The 22,131-nt window shown below is 46.0% G+C and overlaps 1 protein-coding gene across 1 annotated transcript; it reads left to right on the top strand.

The window, feature by feature from the left end:
- The first annotated feature begins 2,395 nt into the window (after positions 1-2,395).
- LOC123408124 lies at positions 2,396-21,231 on the top strand. The gene is made up of 5 exons (XM_045101312.1): positions 2,396-2,640; positions 2,722-2,771; positions 19,089-19,431; positions 19,551-19,861; positions 21,192-21,231. Coding segments are annotated over exons 1-5 (951 nt in total). The 3' UTR covers positions 21,194-21,231.
- The last annotated feature ends 900 nt before the right edge of the window (positions 21,232-22,131 follow it).

The following is a 22,131-nucleotide window of genomic DNA, read 5'->3' as shown; positions in this document are numbered from 1 at the left end:
GCGGCGATACTGATGAGAACCAGGGCTGTGAACCGATCGATGCGTGTTTGCATGGACGGAACTATTGTGGATCCGATTGTGTGACTGGGAGACTGCCGAATTCTGCTGCTGCGCCGTGCGCAACAGAGCTCGGATTTGCTCGATTCCCCTTCCTGCCTCCGAATGAGTCGGCTGGAGGGAATCGGCAATCTGGGCAGCCGCGGCCAAGTTGAGGAGAGGTGTGCGAAACAACTCCACGTTGCTCCGCCGAGTGTGTCGACTGGCAGAACGACGAGGCGGACGGCGCGCACCGGATGCTTCGCAGATTTCACCTCGTTCGGCTTGACGAGGATCTTCGTGGGAGTTGGCCATGTGTACTTGTGCTGCAGGCCCACGACCCACGTACTCGAAAGGGAGCTCAGTTGGAACCGAGCCCGAGCACTGGGAGCGCGGGGCGATCACAACAGACTCCAGAACTGCCACCTGAGAGGACGCGAGCTGGCGCGCTCGGATGTGTTGCACCCAACGTTGGAGACGTGGACTGCGGGACCGCTTACTGCGGCGCGTGACGAAGGTGCAAGCCGGCAATGGAGCCGATTGTTGAAGAAGAAGAACGCCGCGAGCGCCGGCACAGAAGTGCGTAGCCCCGCGATGGGGAAGCGCCTCGACGTCGAGAGGTGCCCCCCGAAGCCACGCCGAATCGTCGACGACGAAGGAGAGAGCACCGAAGAGGATCTGGTGACCCATGCTCGAATCTCCACCGGACGACATGACGAAAGGAAGTAGTCGCAAACTCGCCGGAAGTCGCTTAGACGCCTGCCCCAAGGTGGGCGCCAACTGTCGTGGGTATAAGCCTGACAGTAGATGTGTAGGGTACGAATGAGATGGGCAGAGTCCTAGCTACGGCGAGGTTGTATGAGTTCAGGCCCCTCTACGGTGGAGGTAATAGCCCTACGTCTCAGTGCTCTTGGAGCTTGTTACCGAGTGTAATATGGAGTACAATGTTTTTCTAACCCTTTTACCAGTGGGGGAGGGCGGCTTATATAGAGTGCGCTGCCCTCCACAACGGTTCTGATTCAAGGGTGGAGTAGTGGTGATTGAATGCATACGTTACAGGTAACGTATGCTCTAAATGCTAGTAAATGCACCCGGAAACGTATGGCAGTTTCCCTCCAGAGAGGTTATGGCGCACCGAGTGTATCCAGTCGGTAGGCCCGGTGTCCTCCGAATGTTAGTCTCCGACTGGATGATTCTGGGCCTGTTACCGACTGGATGATGGGGGCACCTTAATTCAGTCGGGCATACTTAAGGTCCTGTCCCTTGTGTGGGGTAGTCCTTGGGTAGGACCTGTAGGACAGGCCTATGACCCTACCCTAGGACTTTGACCCCATCAAAGACCAAAATTAAGAGTGCGCGTGCGAGGGCGCGGAGGAAAATTTCAAGTCTCCAACGCGGGGGGTCCAAATTTTAGAGCCAGCCCATTTTGCTATGGAGTCCACACGAGCCTAACCCTAAAGCCTTAGAGCATCTCTAGTAGAACCCTCAAACCCTTAAATCTAAAACCAGTTTTAAGGGTTGAGAATTGGCCTTTTTTGAGACTTTTAAGGGTTGAAAAACAGGGACAAAGACTAGAACCCTCAAACCCAACCCTTATAACGGAATATTCCGGCGGATAGACGAGGAGAGCTCGGGCGGCCTCTTCTGCGGGAGGCGGAGGGCGCGGGGGGTGGCGGAGGCGGCCGGGGAGGTCGAGGCGGAGGCGGGCGGCGGACGGGGAGGCCGAGGCGAACGACGGCTGGGGAGGTCGAGGCGGGCGGGAAGGGGAGACGGCGGCTGGGAGGACGAGGCGGGCGGCAACGGCGGAGGTCGAGGAGGCAGCGGCAACGGGGGAGGTCGAGGCGGGCGACGGCCGGGGAGGTTGAGGCGGCCGGCGGGGGGGGGGGGGGGAGACAACGGCGGCGTCTCCGGAGGTGGAGGGGAGGGATCCGGGGGCGGGACGGCGGCAGCGGCCGTCGGAGAGGCGGCCGGCGTGGGCGCGGGAGGTAGTTGGGATGGGAAATTTCCCTCCCGCGCTAGGATGGAACGGTTTAAGGGTTGGGGTAGATTTTGCTCCCCAACCCTCACTTCTAGAGGTCGGGAGAGGGTTTGAGGGTTGGACCTCTAAATTTTTTTACGGGTTTAAGGGTTTAAGGGTTCTAGTCTACGTCGTTTTTTCGACGAAAACTGTAAAAAAGCGGTTATTTTTAAGGGTTTAAGGGTTTGAGGGCTCTACTAGAGATGCTCTTATCCCATCTTCTCTCGCCCCCAACCATCAGCCGCCGCCGCACCACCTCCTCACTGTGCCTCTCCATAACGTTGCTGGTGGTGCCAACGTCGAACCAGCCCCCGCTGGAGCTCTCCCCGTCTATCCCATGCCATGCCCCTCTTGTTTAGACCGTCCCCTCAAGTTTTGGTGACCCAGTCCTACCACTTGGTTGAGGCGACAGTGGCTGCGGCGGAACAGAGTGCCGGAATAGGAAGTCACCGAGGTCGCCGGCTGTGTGACAAAGTGCGGGATTTGGAAGTCCTCGAGGTCGTCGGCTATGGGACGGACCGGATTTGGAACTCCCCGAGGACGTCGGTGGCGGGAACAGATCCATCTCTATCCGGCGGCGAGCGAAGGTGAGTTACAAGAGGTGTCTACACCGCCGTAGAACCAGAGTGCATGGACTATCCTTGTGGTTGGGTCCAATTGTTTGTCAGGCGCGCCAACATCACCCCCCTCATAATTGTGTCTGTCTTCTCCATCCCTGGTGCGTGTCTTCTCTAAGGCAATGTTGTGGTTGTAATATCTAACTGAAGGTAATATTTTGTTGTAGTGCAGCTAGTCAAAGAAAGTTAATCAAGAGATAGCTTTTAAAACATCTAATTTAGAGGGTAAAGTAGAGTAGAAATAGTCAGTCAGCTATCTTACACAAACATATGAGAATCTCCTTGTTTCATACTCTGAGAGTAGTGGCAGATCCACTGGGGTGTCGTGGGTGCCTTGGCACCCCCTACAAAAAATGTATTTTTTTATCTAGTAGTAGATACTTCAAAGATACATATATTATTGGTTTAAAATGATAAGTTGGTATATTTTTATGGCTTTACATGTATTGTGAGTGATACCCATGATTGTCAATCTCTAGGCTCGCCAGTGTCTTAGAGACAGTCAGCCTGAAACTCTGAAAACTTAGGGTGGAGATTAGTGAGCACATTCTTATTTCTGGCTTTCCTGATAATTTCTGGGAACGAAATAATGCTAATCTGGAAACCACCAAACTGTAGACTTAATGGGTAAAATTTCTGTAGCCCACTAATTCATCTACCGGAGCTATCCATCTAAACCTTACATTTTTTGCGAGTGCATATTTATAAATAGAATAGTAATATTTTTCTCATTTTGGTTGATTTGTAAAAGGAGAGCACATAAATGTTTTGCAGAAGTGCACTATGCATCAGCCAAATAAGTAAAGTCATGGTTTTAAAAAGGCAATGTAAAATATCCTCTAGAGAAAATGTCAGTGTATAGCTATGGCGTGTTTTACTTTTTACTGATAATCTGTTACCATGTCTAAAATGGGCTCATAGATATTCTTTTGTTTTTACTGATATGTATTGTTGTTTTGTAAAGAGGGAAATTAAATTCTTCGTTGAAAGCAAGGTAGTACTAACTCACAAGTTCCATCTCTCTTTTTTCTTAGTCTGTCAGATGACCATGAATTACACTAATTTTTAAGAAGCTGCAAACAAATCATAATAACAACATGGATCGATAATTTTTTTATTAGCTTGCCCATTTTCTTACTACACAGTGCTTGCGTGCCCACTATTGTGGTCCTTCCAGTAATTTGAAATCAGATGGTTGATGGTTCTACCCTCCCCATTTCCATCTCTAGCTTGTCCGGTAGAAAAACCTGAAGCTTCTCAACCATAATCAAGTCAGGATGTACTTTTAGTCTGTGTAAAAGTTGTAATTCAGTTCGCTCGGAAATTCTCTTCGTCGGAGCATGTGAAGCAGCAAGTCCAGCATGCCCTTGGCCCGTGCGTCCTATCGTACAATGCTTGGACGATCCCACTTAGGGCTGCATCATCCTTGCCTCCTAGGGTGGTGAGCCTCTCCCCACTTTACCCCGAGTATGGATGATACTTGCTATTTGAATACAAATCATGTTCTAATTCAGTTGTTGAGATGAACATGTGAGCTTGATTAGTTGCTGATGGTTTTGTGGATCTGATTCTCTCACACCGTTACACATAATTTAATTAGGGCAAGCTAATGCTAATCGAGATAATATGATATAGCTATTTTTCTCTAACATGCATTGGTCTTCATGTCTGTGTCGTACAGATCTTTTGAGTTCATTTGGAAGCAGCTTGTTAGATATAAATTCAGTTGCGGCTCTGTATCTTGCTAGAATGGACTTGTTTTATAGATGCATGAACATAATACTTGAGAGCAAACCTAAAAAGTTGTATTTTTATCATCAACATCTTAGAGGTGTAAATGTAAAACTGTATGAAAGTGCCTCCCTTTGACTTACTTTTTGTACATTTTTAAAAGTTTCACATACGTTATTCAGGACATTTTGTTAACATGATTTTAGTTTAACCTACTAACTATAATATTTTATAGTCTAACATAATTTTCATCAATGTGGCACATATAGGTTTATGGGAGCATTTTCAGCAAAGCCATGCATTCTCATGACTTTGACTTTGGTTTGGATGGGTGGATCTAAGATGAGGAACGCCGCATGACCCCTGGTTGACGTTCGAGGAGCACTGGGTGGTGCTGGTTGTAGAGTAGCATAGTGTTCTCTAAGACATGTTTGTAAACTTAATATTTTTTTGGTCTTTTTTCTCTCATGTACGTGTGTTTTTTTGGGTGTGTTTTTTTTTGTTTTAATGACATCAGCATATATTTTTCTGTCAAAATATTGTTCACTTAAATTTCCATAGACCAAGAGAAATAAGAGATGGGCTATTATACCCTGGAATGAAATTAGTGGGTCTTATTTAAAATTAATGGACTTAAGTTTTAATTGGGTTGAATACTGTATAGGCCACCACTCTTGGAACGAGCTCAAATTTAGTGGGCCAAAATTTCAGATGGGCTGATTGCTACATGGGCTGCCATGTCAGATGATGATGTGGTAGACAAGTTAACGCCGTTATGTGCATGTGAGTTAACTGCCATCGAGGACGGCTAAAAACCGTCATGGTCCGTGACGGATTTGGATGTCCGTCATGGAGCGTGTTGTGGTCAAATTATGACGCGATATACATGACGGAACTCAAGTCCGTCACTTATGCCCTTCCACGACAGTTTTGTGCATGTCCGTGACGTATTGAAACTGTCATGTATTAACAGATTTCTTGTAGTGAAGGCCGAAGCCGAAAAGAAGGCGGCAGAGGATACTGTCGCCGCCGATGCTGCTACGGCCAACTGGCCGATCGAAGGGTATGATGTGTTTGTCTCTCTCCTGTTTCTGTCTGCACTAGTAGTATTGCCTATATGCGTAGATGTTTCTGCTATATGCGTAGTACTTGCTAGTATACTCCGTGATCAGTATGTCATGAACCTAGTCAATGTCATGTTAGTAATTATTTCATGGATTAATCTTCTCGGAAAATTGCCTATATTTACTCAACAATCCAAAAACCTAATGTCTGTCGGAATTTTTCGAGTAATGGTTTTGCTGCTGCACTAAAACCGGATAAGTTTACCGATACTTTTTTCAAGCGTTGGCAAACGAGAACCACCTTATGGCTCACAGCTATGAACGTGTTCTGGGTAGCCGGTGTCACTCCTACGGAAACTATCACTCCTGAACAGGAGAAGATGTTTAAGGAGGCCACCGTCCTATTCCTTGGAGCAGTCATTAGCGTGATCGGAGATAAGCTGGTTGATGCATATTTACATATGCATGTTGCCAAGGACTTGTGGGAGGCGCTCGAATCTAAATTCGGGGCCACCGATGCTGGGAGTGAGATGTATGTTATGGAGCAGTTCCACGATTACAAGATAGTTGACAACCGTTCTGTATTGGAACAAGCTCATGAGATAATATGCATAGCTAAGGAACTTGAGGTTCTTAAGTGCAATTTGCCGGGCAAGTTTGTCGCGGGCCGTATAATTGCTAAGCTCCCTAATTCCTGGATGAACTTTGCTACTACTCTGAAACATCAGAGGCGTGAGTTCTCAGTAGAGGACATCATCGGCCATCTTAGTGTTGCAGAACTCGAGAGCAAAGGACTCCAATGGAAAAGCGGTGGAGAGCTCTTCTGCTGCCAATATGGTACATGAGAGAAACTTCAATTCTCACAAGCCCAAGGGAAAGAATTCTGTCAAACAGAATACCGACTTCAAGAAGAAGGGAAAGAAGCCCTTCAAGAAGAATAAGAAGGGAGATGGTTGCTATACTTGTGGTTCAGAGGAACATTGGACGAACAAATGCCCAAACAAGTACAAGAAGCCGGCACAGGACTCCAAGTCTGCCAATATGATCGTGGGCAACAATGAAAGTGGTGCATCTGGGTACGGTAATTTACTTACTGTATTTACAGTTTGTCAGTCCACCGATTGGTGGGTGGACACGGGTGCAAATATCCATGTGTGTGCTGACTTATCATTGTTCTCTTCTTATCAGGCCACCGGTCGCGGGTCCGTATTGATGGGGAATGGCGCGAGTGCTTCTGTTCTTGGTGTTGGCACGGTCGATCTGAAGTTTACTTCGGGAAGGATCGTGCAGCTGAAGAACGTGCAACATGTCCCCGCCATCAAGAAGAATCTCGTTAGTGGCTCCCTTCTGTGTAGAGAAGGGTTTAAGTTGGTATTCGAGTCTAATAAAGTAGTAGTTACGAAATATGGACTTTTCGTTGGAAAAGGTTATGAATGCGGAGGTCTGTTCCGCCTTTCTCTTGCAGATTTTTGTAATAAAGTCGTGAACAATATTCATTCTAGTGTTAATGAATTTCAAGTTTGGCATTCACGTCTTTGTCACATAAGTTTCGGTGTTATGTCGCGGCTAGCAAAACTGAATTTAATCCCAACTTTCACTTTAGCCAAAGGTTCTAAGTGCCATTCGTGTGTGCAAGCAAAGCAACCTCGCAAGCCTCACAAGGCTGCAGAGGAGAGACACTTGGCACCATTAGAACTCCTACATTCTGATCTTTGTGAGATGAATGGTTTGTTGACTAAAGGTGGAAAGAAATACTTCATGACATTCATAGATGATTCCACTAGATTTTGCTATGTGTATCTGTTAAATACTAAAGATGAGGCTCTACACTACTTTAAAATCTATAAGGCAGAAGTTGAGAATCAACTTGAAAAGAAAATTAAACGAGTCCGGTCTGATCGTGGTGGAGAGTACTTCTCAAACGAATTTGATTCATTTTGTGCGGAACACGGCATTATTCATGAGAGGACACCTCCCTATTCACCCCAGTCAAACGGGGTTGCCGAGCGGAAAAAACGTACTCTAACTTATTTGGTTAACGCCATGTTAGATACATCGGGTTTATCCAAGGCATGGTGGGGGAGGCTATATTGACCGCGTGTCATGTCCTGAATAAAGTTCCTACAAAAGATAACGAGGTCACTCCCTACGAGGAGTGGTCGAAGAGAAGGACGACGCTCTCGTACTTACGTACTTGGGGCTGCTTGGTGAAAGTCAATGTACAGATCCCCAAGAAGCGTAAGCTTGGACCGAAGACTGTGGACTGCGTTAATTTGGGATACGCTAAGAATAGCGTAGGCTATAGATTTCTAGTAGTGAAATCTGAGGTACCTGGCGTGAAGGTCGGTACAATAATGGAGTCGAGGGACGCTATATTCTTTGAGGATATATTTTCCATGAGAGATATGCAAAGCACTTCTAGACAGGAATCTGAGATCACTCCTGAGCCTGCCATTCCTATGGAATACTATAAACAAACACATGATGAAAATCCTGAGGAGGATGACGAGGAAGCCCGTGGTAGGGGCAAGAGACAAAGGACTGCAAAGACCTTTGGTGATGATTTCTTCGTATACCTCGTGGATGATAATCCCACTTCTATTTCAGAAGCGTATGCTTCTCCAGATGCTGATTACTGGAAAGCTGCGGTCCGTAGCAAGATGGATTCCATCATGGCTAACGGGACATGGGAAATCACTGATCGTCCCTATGGTTGCAAACCATTGGGATGCAAGTGGGTGTTCAAAAAGAATCTTAGGCCCGATGGTACGATTGAAAAGTACAAGGCTAGGCTTGTGGCCAAGGGCTATGCCCAGAAAGAAGAAGAAGATTTCTTCGATACTTATTCACCTGTGGCTAGACTGACCACCATTCGATTACTACTCTCATTGGTGGCCTCTCATGGTCTTCTCGTTCATCAAATGGACGTTAAGACGGCTTTCCTGAATGGAGAGCTAAATGAGGAAATCTATATGCAACAGCCAGATGGCTTTGTGATAGAAGGTCAGGAAGGAAAGGTGTGTAAGTTGCTGAAATCTTTATATGGTCTCAGACAAGCACCTAAGCAATGGCATGAGAAGTTTAATACAACTCTGACATCTGTTGGCTTCGTTGTTAATGAAGCTGACAAATGTGTATACTATTGCCATGGTGGGGGCGAAGGAGTTATATTGTGCTTGTATGTTGATGACATACTGATATTTGGAACCAACCTCAAAGTAATGGAGGAGGTTAAGTCTTTTCTGTCTCAAAACTTTGAGATGAAGGACCTTGGGGTGGCTGATGTTATCTTGAACATCAAGTTGTTGAGAGATGATGAGGGTGGGATTACACTTCTGCAATCCCACTATGTTGATAAGATTTTGAGTCGCTTTGGATATTAGACTGCAAATTTTTTCAAACACCATATGATCCTAATGTGCTTATTCGAAAGTTTAAAGGCACAGCTCTAGATCAATTGAGATTCTCTCAAATTATCGGTTCACTTATGTACCTAGCTAGCGCAACGAGACCTGACATCGCGTTTGCTGTGAGCAAACTTAGCTGGTTTGTTGCAAACCCGGGCGATGTTCATTGGTGTGCTGTTGAAAGAATTATGCGCTACTTGAAAGGTACCGTCAACCACGGGCTTCACTATACAGGATTCCCATCGGTACTTGAAGGGTATAGTCATGCGAATTGGATCTCTGAAGCTGATGAGATGAAGGCCACTACTGGGTATATGTTTACTCTTGGGGGTGGTGCTGTTTCCTGGAAATCTTGCAAGCAAACGATCTTAACAAGATCGACAATGGAAGCAGAATTAACAGCATTAGACACATCTGGTGTCGAAGCAGAATTTCTTCGAGATCTTTTGATGGACTTAACTGTGGTTGAGAAGCCTGTTCCGGCTATCCTTATGAACTGCGATAATCAAACAGTTATTGTTAAAGTGAAGAGTTCAAAGGACAATATGAAGTCCAACAAACATATAAGAATGAGATTGAAGTCTGTCAGACGTTTGAGAAACTCCGGAGTGATAGCGTTGGATTACATCCAAACGGCTAAGAATCTGGCAGATCCCTTTACTAAAGGGCTGTCACATGTTGTGATAGACAGTGCATCGAGGGAGATGGGTATGAGACCCACATGAGTTGCCATGGCAGTAACCCAACCTATATGATCGGAGATCCCGTGAAGTAGGACCTGGGAAAACAAGCCAGTGGTGAACTGAGGAGAGTAACTTTACTAACCCACTCCGTTGGAGATGCAATACTCTCGGATACTGTATGATATGATGACTACTGTCTTAATGTGTTCTAAAGCTTATATGTAAGGAAGATGCTGTCCTACAGAGTGATCTTTGGAGGAACACACCTATATGAGCTTGACTGCTAGTCACAGTCTATGAGATTTGGGTGATCTCTAGTAAACTCATGAATAGGCGAGGAGTGTGACTAATATGCTCCACCCGAGGGGTCACCTTCGGCAGCCTAGTACTAGTAAGACTTGTGGTGAAGCTCCTTCACGCCAAACTGACAATTCAAGGCATAGTCCATTGTTCAGTTGTAAAGGGGTGTAGTTACTTGCTCTAGGTGAAGCTCAACCTTAACAGTTCTTCACTGAAATGCTGGTATGTTAAAACAGTGTTTGGAACGAGGGAACACGATGTGCCCTTGAGATCTGGTGGGGGATTGTTGAAATTAGAGATGGGCCTTAGGCCCATAACACAAATTTCAGAAAAATCAACAAGGGCCCATGTAGGTGGTGGCATGACAAGGTGGTGGGAAGTTTAGTCCCACCCCGCTAGTGGAGGAGAAGTTGGACCCCTTTATAAGGGTCTCTCTTCCACATGCTATTGGAGAGTGAGAAGAGAAGGTGCCCTCGCGCACTCCTCCTCCGCCGCCGGCCTCGCCACGCCACGCCTCGTCACGACGCGACGCGACGCGACGCGGGTTGCGGGAATGAGCCGAGCCGAGCTCATACCTACGCGCTTATTTTTGCCGGTCAGGAACGGAGAATACGTAACGGACAAGGCACGATCCGAGACGTTGGATCGTGGTTGTTACCGACTCGGATGTGGGTTTGGCCCACGTCTCACCACCCAGCCGCCTTTATAAGCAGGCTATCGCCTACCCTAGCCGTCACGAGAATCAGATCACATCTGCCTCACGCTTTCGTTCCCTTGACTGCTGCTGCCGCTGGCGACTCCGTCCCGTTTACCGCGTACACGGTTGATGGGAGAGCAGGCCTTTGAAACCTCGCCTCTCCGGTTCCTGTACGGGAGAGGGGCGATTAGGTTTTTGGGGAGCGATCACGCGACTGCTCGCCTCCGTCCGTCTGCTTCGTCTACGTCCGCGTCGCCCTCGTCATCGCCATGTCTTCACCAAGCGAAGCTGACCGTCTCCGCGAGAAGGCCGAAGCCGAGAAGAAGGCGGCAGAGGATACTGCCGCCGCCGCCGCTGCTGCTACGGCCAACTGGCCGATCAAAGGGTATGATGTGTTTCTCTCTCCTGTTTCTGTCTGCACTAGTAGTATTGCCTATATGCGTAGATGTTTCTGCTATATGCGTAGTACTTGCTAGTATACTCCGTGATCAGTATGTCATGAACCTAGTCAATGCCATGTTAGTAATTATTTCATGGATTAATCTGCTCGGAAAATTGCCTATTTACTCAACAAGGGCTACGCGGTGTGCAGCCCGCATGTGCGCCACCTTTAGTCCCGGTTTGTGTCTCAAACCGGGAATAAAGTCCTCTGCCTATATATAGCACAACCCCCCTCTCCCCTCTTCCTTGCATTTTTCTTGTATGGAAGAGTGTGGGTGTGTGCTAGCTCTCTATTTTTTTTGATGCACTATAGGTGTTTGTTGAAATGTGTGTTAGAGCGATGCCGCTTCAGTTCACCGAACACAACTACGATATGAGATGCCCGAGCGACGCTTAAACGTCTTCCTCTTTATTTCTACTTATTCTAAAAGGTTGGCAACTATATTTCCTCGTTTAGACCGTGCGGTACTAATTTTTAGGATCGTGATTGTATTTGATATACTGTCGTATAACGCAGATGAGCCATCCATGGATGTACGGTGATCGACGCACAGCCGCTTACAAAGAAGGCATGCATTCTTTTTGAGATGCAGCCGATGCGAACAAGCATGGTGGTGGCTATATGTTTTGTCCATGTGTTGAATGTCGGAATGAGAAGGATTACACTTCCTCAAGAGTCATTCAGAGCCACCTGCTTTGGTCCGGTTTTATGTCGGGCTATAATGTTTAGACCAAGCACGGAGAAAGAGGGGTTATGATGGAAGACGACAATGAAGAAGAAGAGAACGATGATGACAACTACCGATCTATGTTCCCTGAGTATGCTGATACCACAATGGAAGATAATGAAGAAGAAGATCAGGATGAAGAACGGGAACCAGATGAGCCCGCTGATGATCTTGGCCGGGTCATTTCTGATGCACGGCGAGGTTGCGACACAAAAAAGGAGAGGTTGCAGTTCGAGCAGATGTTACAGCACCACAACAAATTGTTGTACCCAACTTGTGAAGATGGCCAGAAGAAGCTGGGTAGCACACTGGAATTGCTGAAGTGGAAGGCAGAGACCGGTGTGACTAAATCGTCATTCGAAAAGTTGCTGGTACTGATGAAGAAGATGCTTCCAAGAAAGAACGAATTGCCCGCCAGCACGTACGAAGCAGAGAAGCTTGTCTGCCCTCTAGGATTAGATGTGCAGAAGATACATGCATGCCCTAATGACTGCATCCTCTACCACGGTGAGAAGTACGACAATATGGATAAATGCCCGGTATGCACCGCATTGCGGTATAAGATCACAAAAGATGACCCTGGTGATATTGAGGGCGAGCCACCCAGGACAGGGTTCCTGCCAAGGTGATGTGGTATGCTCTTATAATACCACGGTTGAAACGTCTGTTCAGAAATAAAAATCATGCGAAGTTGTTGCGATGGCACATGGAAGATCGTATGAAAGACGATAAGTTGAGGCACACCGCTGATGGTCGGCAGTGGAGAAAAATCGAGAGAGAGTTCCCGAGATTTGCAGCTGACGCAAGGAACTTCTGGTTAGGTCTGAGTACAAATGACATGAATCCTTTTGGGGAGCAGAGTTGCAGTCACAGCACCTGGTCCGTTGGCCCGTTACTCTATGTATCTACAACCTTCCTCATTGGTTGTGCATGAAGCGGAAGTTCATTATGATGCCAGTGCTAATCCAAGGTCCAAAGCAACCCGGCAACGATATTGATGTGTACCAAAGGCCATTAGTTGATGAACTTTTACAGCTGTGGGCCGAACGAGGTGTACGTGTGTGGGACGAGCACAAACAAGAGGAATTTGACCTTCGAGCGTTGCTTTTCGTAACCATCAATGATCGGCCTGCTCTTACTAACATTTCAGGATAGTCAAACAAGGGATACAATGCATGCACGCACTGTTTGGATCAGACAGAAAGTATATATCTGGACAAATGTAGGAAGGATGTGTACCCGTACAATCGTCGTTTTCTTCTGCCCAAGCATCCCTTAAAGAAAAAAGGCAAGCATTTCAATGGCAAGGCAGAACCCCGGGGGAAGCCTGTCATCCGTACTGGTGCTGAAGTATTTGATATGGTGAAAGAATTAAAAGTAATCTTTGGAAAGGGTCCTGGCAGCCAACTTGTTCCTAACGGCCCTGATAAGCGTGTACCCATGTGGAAGAAGAAATCTATATTTTGGGAGCTACCCTACTGGGAAGTCCATGAGGTCCGCTCGGCAATCGACGTGATGCACCTGACGCAGAATCTCTGCGTGAATATTCAATTCTTCCTGGGCTTGTATGGGAAGTCAAAAGATACACCGGAAGCACGGGAGGACCAGGAACGTCATAAAGGAAGAGATGGGATGCATCCAGGGCAATTTCAAGGGCGTGCCAGCTACGCTCTTACTAAGGAAGAGAAGGAAATCTTATTTGAAGTCCTTTTCAGTATCAAGGTCCCGACTGGCTTCTCGTCGAATATAAAGGGAATCGTAAATATGAAATACAAAAATTTCCAATACCTAAAGTCTCATGACTGCCACGTGCTTATGACGCAATTGCTTCCGGTTGCATTGAGGGGAATTCTACCGGAAAATGTTCGCCTCGCAATTGTGAAGGTATGTGCATTCCTCAATGCAATTTCTCAGAAGGTAATCGATCGAGAAAGTCTATCAGGGTTACAGATTGATGTGGTCCAATGTCTGGTCAGCTTTGAGTTGTTGTTCCCGCCATCCTTCTTCAATATAATGACACACCTCCTAGTTCACCTAGTCGAAGAGATTAGAATTCTCGGTCCTGTGTTTCTACACAATATGTTCCCCTTCGAGAGGTTCATGGGAGTCTTAAAGAAATATGTTCGTAACCGTGCTAGGCCAGAAGGAAGCATCTCCAAGAGCTATGGAACAGAGAAGGTCATTGAGTTTTGTGTGGACTTTCTTCCTAACCTTAAGCCGATTGGTGTTCCTGAATCTCAGTATGAGGGTAGGCTGACAGGAAAAGGCACACTAGGAAGGAAAGCAAAAGTATGTATGGACGGGCATTCTTTCTCTCAAGCACACTACACAATTCTACACAATTCCACCGTGGTGGCTCCGTATATCGTGAGACACAAGAATATTCTACGCTCCGAAAACCCGGGGAAGGCTGACTCTTGGATTAAAGGGGAACACGAGAAGACTTTTGGGAGTTGGTTGCAGACACATCTCATGAATGACGACACCGTTGGAGATCAGCTGTATTGTTTGGCCAGGCCATCATCTTCGACTATATGTACTTTCCAAGGGTATGAGATAAATGGGAATACATTTTACTTGGTTGCCCAAGATAAAAAGAGCACCAACTAAAATAGTGGTGTCCGCTTTGATGCAACAGACGAGAATGTGCAATGTTTGGAAACATATTACACGTACATAGAGGAGATATGGGAACTTGACTATGGACCTACTTTTAATATCCCTTTGTTTCGGTGCAAATGGGTGAAGCTGACAGGAGGCGGGGTAGTTGTAGACCAAAAGTACGGCATGACGGTGGAATCCCTTTGTAAGAGATGAGTTCTCGTTCGAAACCCTGATACTTCGAGAGAGATTGTCCGTTTTGTACACGAAGTGCATCTAGTTTTTGTCGTAGCTCTCTCAACTTTTTAACACATGCTATGTGGGTGAAATGATGATAGCATGCCAACTTTCAACATTTTCAGAGTTCTTTTGTAGTGCTTTTCAATTTCAGGGTCAACTAGCTCAAAAAAATAAGTAAATGCACGAAATATACCAAATTAAGTCAGCAATTGTTGAAATTTTGTGATGTGCCTTTGAATGGTGCATTTTGAACACACAAAAAGTATGGAGTTCAAATAAGTTCAAAAAAATGAAATCCCTTTGTAAGAGATGAGTTCTCGTTCGAAACCCTGATACTTCGGGAGAGATTGTCCGTTTTTACGCGAAGTGCATCCAGTTTTTGTCGTAGCCCTCTCAACTTTTTAACACATGCTATGTGGGTGAAATGATGATAGCATGCCAACTTTCAACATTTTCACACTTCATTTGTAGTGCTTTTCAATTTCAGGGTCAACTAGCTCAAAAAAAAATAAGTAAATGCACGAAATATACCAAATTAAGTCAGAAATTGTGTGATGTGCCTTTGAATGGTGCATTTTGAACACACAAAAAGTATGGAGTTCAAATAAGTTCAAAAAAATGAAATCCCTTTGTAAGAGATGAGTTCTCGTTCGAAACCCTGATGCAAAAAGAATTTTCATAAACATAGTTTTAAATTGAAAATAACAAAATAGTTAGTAGTTTGGATAGTCAAAATAATTAATTTGAAAATAGAAAATAGTTTTGAATTATTTATTCAATTTCAAACACTTTTCATTATCATAGTTTTGTCAAATTCTCAAATATGCAAAAAGAATTTTAATAAACATAGTTTTTAATTGAAAATAACAAAATAGTTAATAGTTTGGATATTCAAAATAATTAATTTTGAAAATAGAAAATAGTTTTGAATTATTTATTTAATTTCAAACACTTTTCATTATCATAGTTTTATCAAATTCTCAAATATGCAAAAAGAATTTTAATAAACATAGTTTTAAAGTGAAAATAACAAAATAGTTAATAGTTTGGATAGTCAAAATAATTAATTTTGAAAATAGAAAATAGTTTTGAATTATTTATTCAATTTCAAACACTTTTCATTATCATAGTTTTGTCAAATTCTCAAATATGAAAAAAGAATTTTAATAAACATAGTTTTTAATTGAAAATAACAAAATAGTTAATTTTGAAAATAGAAAAAAATTGAAACTATATGAGAATTTATAAATAAAATTAAACCTAAATTCAAATATAGTTTCAATTTTTAAATTTACAGTCAGTTTAGGCCCGTAAGCCTGCTTTAGAGAGGAGCTCGATGGAGATGCTATGACGAGGCTTATAAACTAGTGTTAGTCCCCCTCGCTGGGAGAGGTGGGACTAAACTTATAGTGCAGCCAGCGGAGGGGCTTTAGTCCCCGGTGGAGCCACGACCCGGGACTAAAGCCCCTCGCCTGCCAGCACGGGCCTTTACTCTCGGGTCGTGGCTCCACCCGGGACTAAAGGGTGTCTTTAGTCCCGGCTCGAGCCCCGACCCGGGACTAAAGGCCCCTGCTTCCCGCCTTTTGGTCTGCCGAAAGAGGGCCTTTAGTCCCGGGTCGTGGCTCCACCCGGGACTAAAGGGTGTCTTTAGTCCCGGTTCGAGCCCCGAACCGGGACTAAAGGTCCACCTATATAAGCGGGAGTTAGAAAATTTCCAACCCAAATCGCATTTCGCTCTCTCCTTCTTCCTCGTTCTCCTGCCCGGCGCGGCACACCGACGAACTCGACGACGCCATCAGGCTGCCCGCCGTCCTCCTCGCCGCCGCCTGCCGTCCTCCTCGCCGTCGCCGTCGTCCTCCTCGCCGCCGCTTGCCGTCCTCCTCGCCGTCGTCGACACCTCCGGCCGGTAAGCCCCCCACCCCCTCCTCCCCAACACTCCGGCCGGTAGAAGAGAAGAAGAAAAAGGAGAAGAAAATAAGAAAAAGGAGAAGAAAATAAGAAAAAGGAGAAGAAAGGAAGAAAAAGGAGAAGAAAGGAAGAAAAAGGAGAAGAAAAGAAGAAAAAGGAGAACAAAATAAGAAAAAGGGAAGAAAGGAAGAAAAGGAGAAGAAAGGAAGAAAAAGGAGAAGAAAGGAAGAAAAAAGGAAGAAAAAGGAGAAGAAAAGAAGAAAAAGGGAAGAAAAGAAGAAAAAGAAAAATATTTTTTTTATCATTTAATTCCTATTGTTATTAGGTTTGTGCTAGATTATTAGGGTTAGTAATATTTAGAATTAGGTTAGGGTTACAAGAAGAAGAAAGATGAACAAAAATAAGAAAATAAGATTAGGAAAAAGGAAAAATAAGAAGAGGTGCAGAAGAAAAGAAGAAAAAGGAGAATAAGAAGAGGAGGAGAGGAGAAGAAGAGGAAAAATAGAAGAAGAGGAGAAGTAGAAGAAGAGAAATTGAAGAAGAAGCGGAGAAGAAAATAAGAAAGAAGAAGAAGAAGAAGAAGAAGAAGAAGACATTTCTACGTATATAGATGCTTAATTAGTGTTTCTTAGATTATTGCTTAATTTTGCTATTGTATATGCTTAAGTGTTAATAGTTTAGTTTTGCTATTGTATATGCTTAAGAGTTAATAGTTTATTTTTAGCAAGAAAAATAATAGAACTAGTTTATTTTTTTAGTTCATTTTACGATGCCTATCCCGCATCCTCGTCGTCGACTCGGCGGAGGACACCTGCTTGATCAGAGGGGCCATGTCCGGGACTGGGCTCCGCCCGGCTGGTATTGGGAGGTGCTACCTTCCGGGGGGCGTAGGTTGGTGAGGAGCCAGCCTGTTGTTGACCCAATCCTTGTTTGGTGGCGGTCGCGTGGGCCAGTGACGGTGCCGAGGCTTCCGGACACCGCGGAGGTGGTACGTCATCGTGTCAGCGAGGAGGATGAGCACGTCCGTCGCTACATGGTTGCGTTGGAGGGCAGGTTCGAGCATACCTGGCAGGTTCTTCGGGGATCTCACTGGAGCTATGATCCTGTGATGGTTCCTTCTCTTTGGGTGTTCGCCGCCCGCGACGATACCCGTCGGGCGCTACGGTTCTAGCTGTATGAGTGATGCTATATGTATGATAGTATTCGAGGAGTATTAGTGATAATATTCGACGATGTACGGACAAAAGAGATGATGTAGTTTTGCTTATAATTGAATGCATGCTAATTTGAATACTACTTTATTTTACGATTTGGTTTTGCTTATTGAATGCTCAATTTGGAAAAGTATTCCTACTTTGAATACTATGCAGAAATCTAGGAGTCCCGGGTGGAGCCACGACCCAAGACTAAAGTTGTTTTGGAATGGAGTTCCTGATAGAATAATTCTTTTTTGGTACAAAGTTCAACAAAGTCCTTTGACACTAGACAATGTGACATATAGAAGGGTAGATGAGATCAGGAAAAATAGGATCATTTTCTACACATCTAGAATGTCGCCATTTTGTTAAATCCTTAAAGGTTAAGAGAATCCGTTAGACATATTTTAGAGTTTAGGTTCTAGCCAAGACCGGGGACTAAAGGTCCTACTATATAAAACAACACTTCGAAGTTTCCAACCCCTCTTATATAGTTTGTTAGTTTATTAGTTAATCAAATGTCCGTTTTTTGCAGAACTATGGTTCCACATATCAGGAACCTCGAAGAGGAAGAACTGCTCGAAGATATAATCAAAGACGGCCCCGACGTTGAACCAGCTGAATCTCCGTCGTCATATCTAAACCCCTCCGGATATGGAATGGAGGTCGACCGACACGAAGATGAAGCCGATGGGGCAGGAGATAGGTCCAATGACGGAGAAGGTGATAGCTCCACTGATGGAGAAGCCTGTGACAGCCCGATGCCGACGTTCCAGAAGATTCCCCTCTCTTTCCGTTTTGGTCGTGTGCCTATTTTCTTTTGTCGCATCACCATCGCATCATGCGCATCATCTGCATTGCATCGGCATCTCCGTCGCCGCCAGTTTTCAAAACTTGCATCCGTTGTTAGCTGTCGGTTCGCGTCGTTGTCCGTTCCGAGCCCGACCGCACACGCATGCGCCCGTGGCATCGTCAAAACCTGTTTCAAAAAGTGCGTGTAAAAAATTCTTTGATTGAGTTGAAACTAGGCGTGCAGTCTTAATTTTTTTTGTAGGAAGACCGCCTGTCAAATTTCATCGCAATCGGAGTTTTAAAAAATCGTTGCCGGGACGCCCGTTTTCCCTCTGATCCCCGCCTAGCCCCTCTACACAATGCACCGACCTGCCCGCAACCTAGATCGAAACTTCCCCCGGACCCGAACCGGACGGTCGTGACGTTGGGTCCGAATCAACCCTGCTTTACCGCATTCGTCTTTTGTTTTTCAATAGGACCCCTAGTCTATTTTTTACGCAACTGTTCGATTTAGATTGGAGTCCGATTAGACCATATTGGTAATAGGTTTTTTTTAAATGCAATCCGGATCAAGCCACCCTTATCCTAGCCCAGCCGGCCCAAGGCCCACCTACCCCTAGCCCTAAGCAGACAACCCTCATTGTTTTTCTCCCCGCGCCGCCAACCGTGTCTCCAATTCCGTGCCTGACCAATTCCCCTCCACCTCTGGAACCCTCCCGATCCAAACCCATCCAACAGGAGCTCCCAAGGCCGACCACCGCAGCTTGGCACGCCATCTTGCTCCGCCGCCTCCCTGCATCCGTCGGCCTGCTCCCATCTCCCGCTCGTCCCGTGTGCCCAGCCGCCGGCTCGCGTTGACCAGGCGGTTACCCCGCGCGTGGGTAGCGCAGAGCACCGAGGCGTCTGCCTCGACCGGCCTCACAGCGCAGCCCCGTCGCCAGCAGTCGTTGGCCAGCGCACCAAGCCCGCTGCAGTAGGTTTCCATTCCCTTCCTCCTCCTCTCCCGTTCGTCTCTCCTTCCTGCTCTCCTTCCCTCCTTATTTCTCCCTCTCTCTATCTCATACCTCTCCCTCTGTTCGTTTCTTCTGTCAGGAGCAGAACGGGAACCCGCTGCCGCCCTGGATCACGACGTCTGCACCCAGCCATCGCCCCTGTATGCCAATGTCTCGATCTAGATCGTCCCCGTGCAGTTCCCGCAGGATCCATGTCGTTCCCTGCTCGCCTCGTCCTCCAGTCCGTCATGGGAGCCGACTCGCCGCTGGCCCTTGACCTTGCCTGCAAGCACCCGACGGCCGTGGTTCGTGGGTGTGTTGACCGTGCCCTCCCTACCCAGAGCGGAGGCGCTGGAGGGCGTCCTCACTTGCCTGGCCCGCAGCACCTCCCACCAGCCTCGTTCCCCCATTGTAAGTGAGCCCAGTCAGATCTGGATTTTAATTTTTTTTACTAGATCCGTTCTGGGCTGTTAGGGTATTGGGTTTGCCATGACACTAGTACACACGCAACACCAGTGACGAGGTGGTTAGAGCCTCTAGTTTGCATCAAGGATGTCTTGGGTTCAAATCCCAGAATTCCCTTCCCTTTACTAATTTTTACACAGCCATGGCTAGCCCCGTTTTCAGGTTTAGCGTGTGTTTATGCCCTTCTTCTGAAGGAACCTAGTTGTATCACTAGCGCCCCACTTAGCACAGTTGGTCAACCGAGTGAGCTAGCATGCTCAAGTGTCTGGTTCGAATCACATGCACAACACATTTTGTTTCACCGTTTTCTTTTTATTTTTTTTGCATTCACATCTGCACTACGTCATTTAGCTAGTTTTTCTAAACTGACTGATTTATATTGTTAGTAACAAATGTGGTAGCCCAACTGGTCTGTGTGCTTGCTTACCACCTAGAGGTCGTGGTTCGATTCCCAGGCTACCCAATTTCTTTGCCATATTGTTTTTTTTCCTTTTGTTAGGCACATACACACACTCAACCCCTCGGGTTTGATTTAATACTGGACGCTTCACTATGTTGCAATTCAGCCCATGCATATCCATGTCATTTTTTTTCCTGTTGTGATTTATTTCGAGGCATGCTTTGTAGTATGTCTTGCGAGTTGTTCATTTCGTAGATGCCATGCTAGGTGCACATTGTCCTTCTTTTTCCGTGCCTGACACATGGAAACCCGGTAACCGAGATCACCCCATCATTCTTGGCATGACACGCACACGCTCCCAATTCGTTGGCACCGATACCTCGTCGAGTTATCAGGACCGAAACGTTGCCGTGACATTGTTTCCGTTTTGCCGCCATGGTTCTCTTTCGTTCGCGATGGCGACACATGCTTTTTGTCCTTCTCGCCAGTGTTTACATAAATTGCATGCATATTGCATTCATGGCATAATATCTTGTGTCGCACGTATGTTTTAACCGTAGCTCCGTTAGTGAAGACCTATATGAGGAACCGGCTAGTATGACGTGTAGAATCACACGCTTCACCTCTTGCCATGTTTAACCAACATTTAATATTGTCGTGTACCTAATCGGGATAGAACTAAATAAGTCGTATGTGGAGTTTCGTCAGTATGCAACTCGTTGCCTATTGAACTTCACTTAATGTGTAGTGTTTGATTGTGTGAATTGTCTTGCCGTGACTTGCATGTATTCAGCTGCTCATGCATCATATGTGTTGTGCATCATGTGGTGAACTCTGTGTGTTGATTTGTGTTTCCGGTTTGCTTCGTCTCGATAGAGATCCGCAGCGTGCCGGATTGTGAGGACCCGTCGACTACATCGGTTCGTCTGCTTCACGGAGGCATTCTTCTTTCAAGCGGGATCTCAGGCAAGATGATCATTTCCCCAGATACCATTACTATCATTGCCATGCTAGTTTATCGCTTCTATCGTTTATGTCTCGTTGCCTACCACCTGTTAAATATCAGCCTCTCAACAATGCCATGATTACCATCAACCTGTTCGACCTAGCAAACCACTGATTGGCTATGTTACCGCTTGCTTAATCCTGTTGTTAGCGTTGTTAGTTGCAGGTGCAGTTGCTTCCATGTGAAAACATGAGTTCCTTGTTATATCACCATACTATTTAATTTAATGCACCTATATACTTGGTAAAAGGTGGAAGGCTCGTCCTTTCTAGCCTGGTGTTTTGTTCCACCTTTGCCCCCTTAGTTTCGGCTACCGGTGTTATGTTCCATAAACGAGCGCTCCTAACACGATCGGGGTTGTTATAGGGAACCCCTTGATAATTCGTTTTAGATTAAAGCTGGTCTGGCAAGGCCCAACATTGGTTTTACATTTTCCCAACATAATAATTTGATAATACTGAAATGCATATGGAGTTAGCGCTACCCGAGGAGTAATTCTACATAATACAGGAGGGGCCAGTGCTGATGGTGTTGGTCCCAAACGGTCTGCATGCGGGGTCACCACGAGGAAACTCGAGGTTTGGCACCCGTAGCTAATTCCATCCGTCATGTCCTGAGAACGAGATATGCGGCTCCTATTGGGATCGTCGACACGCCGGGCGGCCTTGCTGGATTAGTTTTACCTTTGACGAGATATCTTGTGCATCGGGATTCCGGTGATGCTTTGGGTAATCTCAGAGTTGAGGTTTTCCACTAGGGAATCCGACGAGATCGCGAGCTTCATGATCGAGGATTTCTATGCGGCTTGTG

The sequence above is a fragment of the Hordeum vulgare genome, chromosome 7H, assembly GCF_904849725.1.
Source record: "Hordeum vulgare subsp. vulgare chromosome 7H, MorexV3_pseudomolecules_assembly, whole genome shotgun sequence".
Classification (NCBI taxonomy): Eukaryota; Viridiplantae; Streptophyta; class Magnoliopsida; order Poales; family Poaceae; genus Hordeum; species Hordeum vulgare.
The sequence above is the reverse complement of the archived record's forward strand: the minus strand, read 5'-3'. Positions and strand labels throughout refer to the sequence as shown.

Excerpts from the sequence above, each read along its gene's own strand:
- LOC123408124 (XM_045101312.1), top strand. The coding sequence starts at position 2,396 with ATGCCCCTCTTGTTTAGACCGTCCCCTCAAGTTTTGGTGACCCAGTCC. Across the intron at positions 2,641-2,721 it reads CTATCCGGCGGCGAGCGAAG|GCGCGCCAACATCACCCCCC; the intron begins GTGAGTTACAAG and ends ATTGTTTGTCAG. Across the intron at positions 2,772-19,088 it reads GTCTGTCTTCTCCATCCCTG|ACAACCCTCATTGTTTTTCT; the intron begins GTGCGTGTCTTC and ends AGCCCTAAGCAG.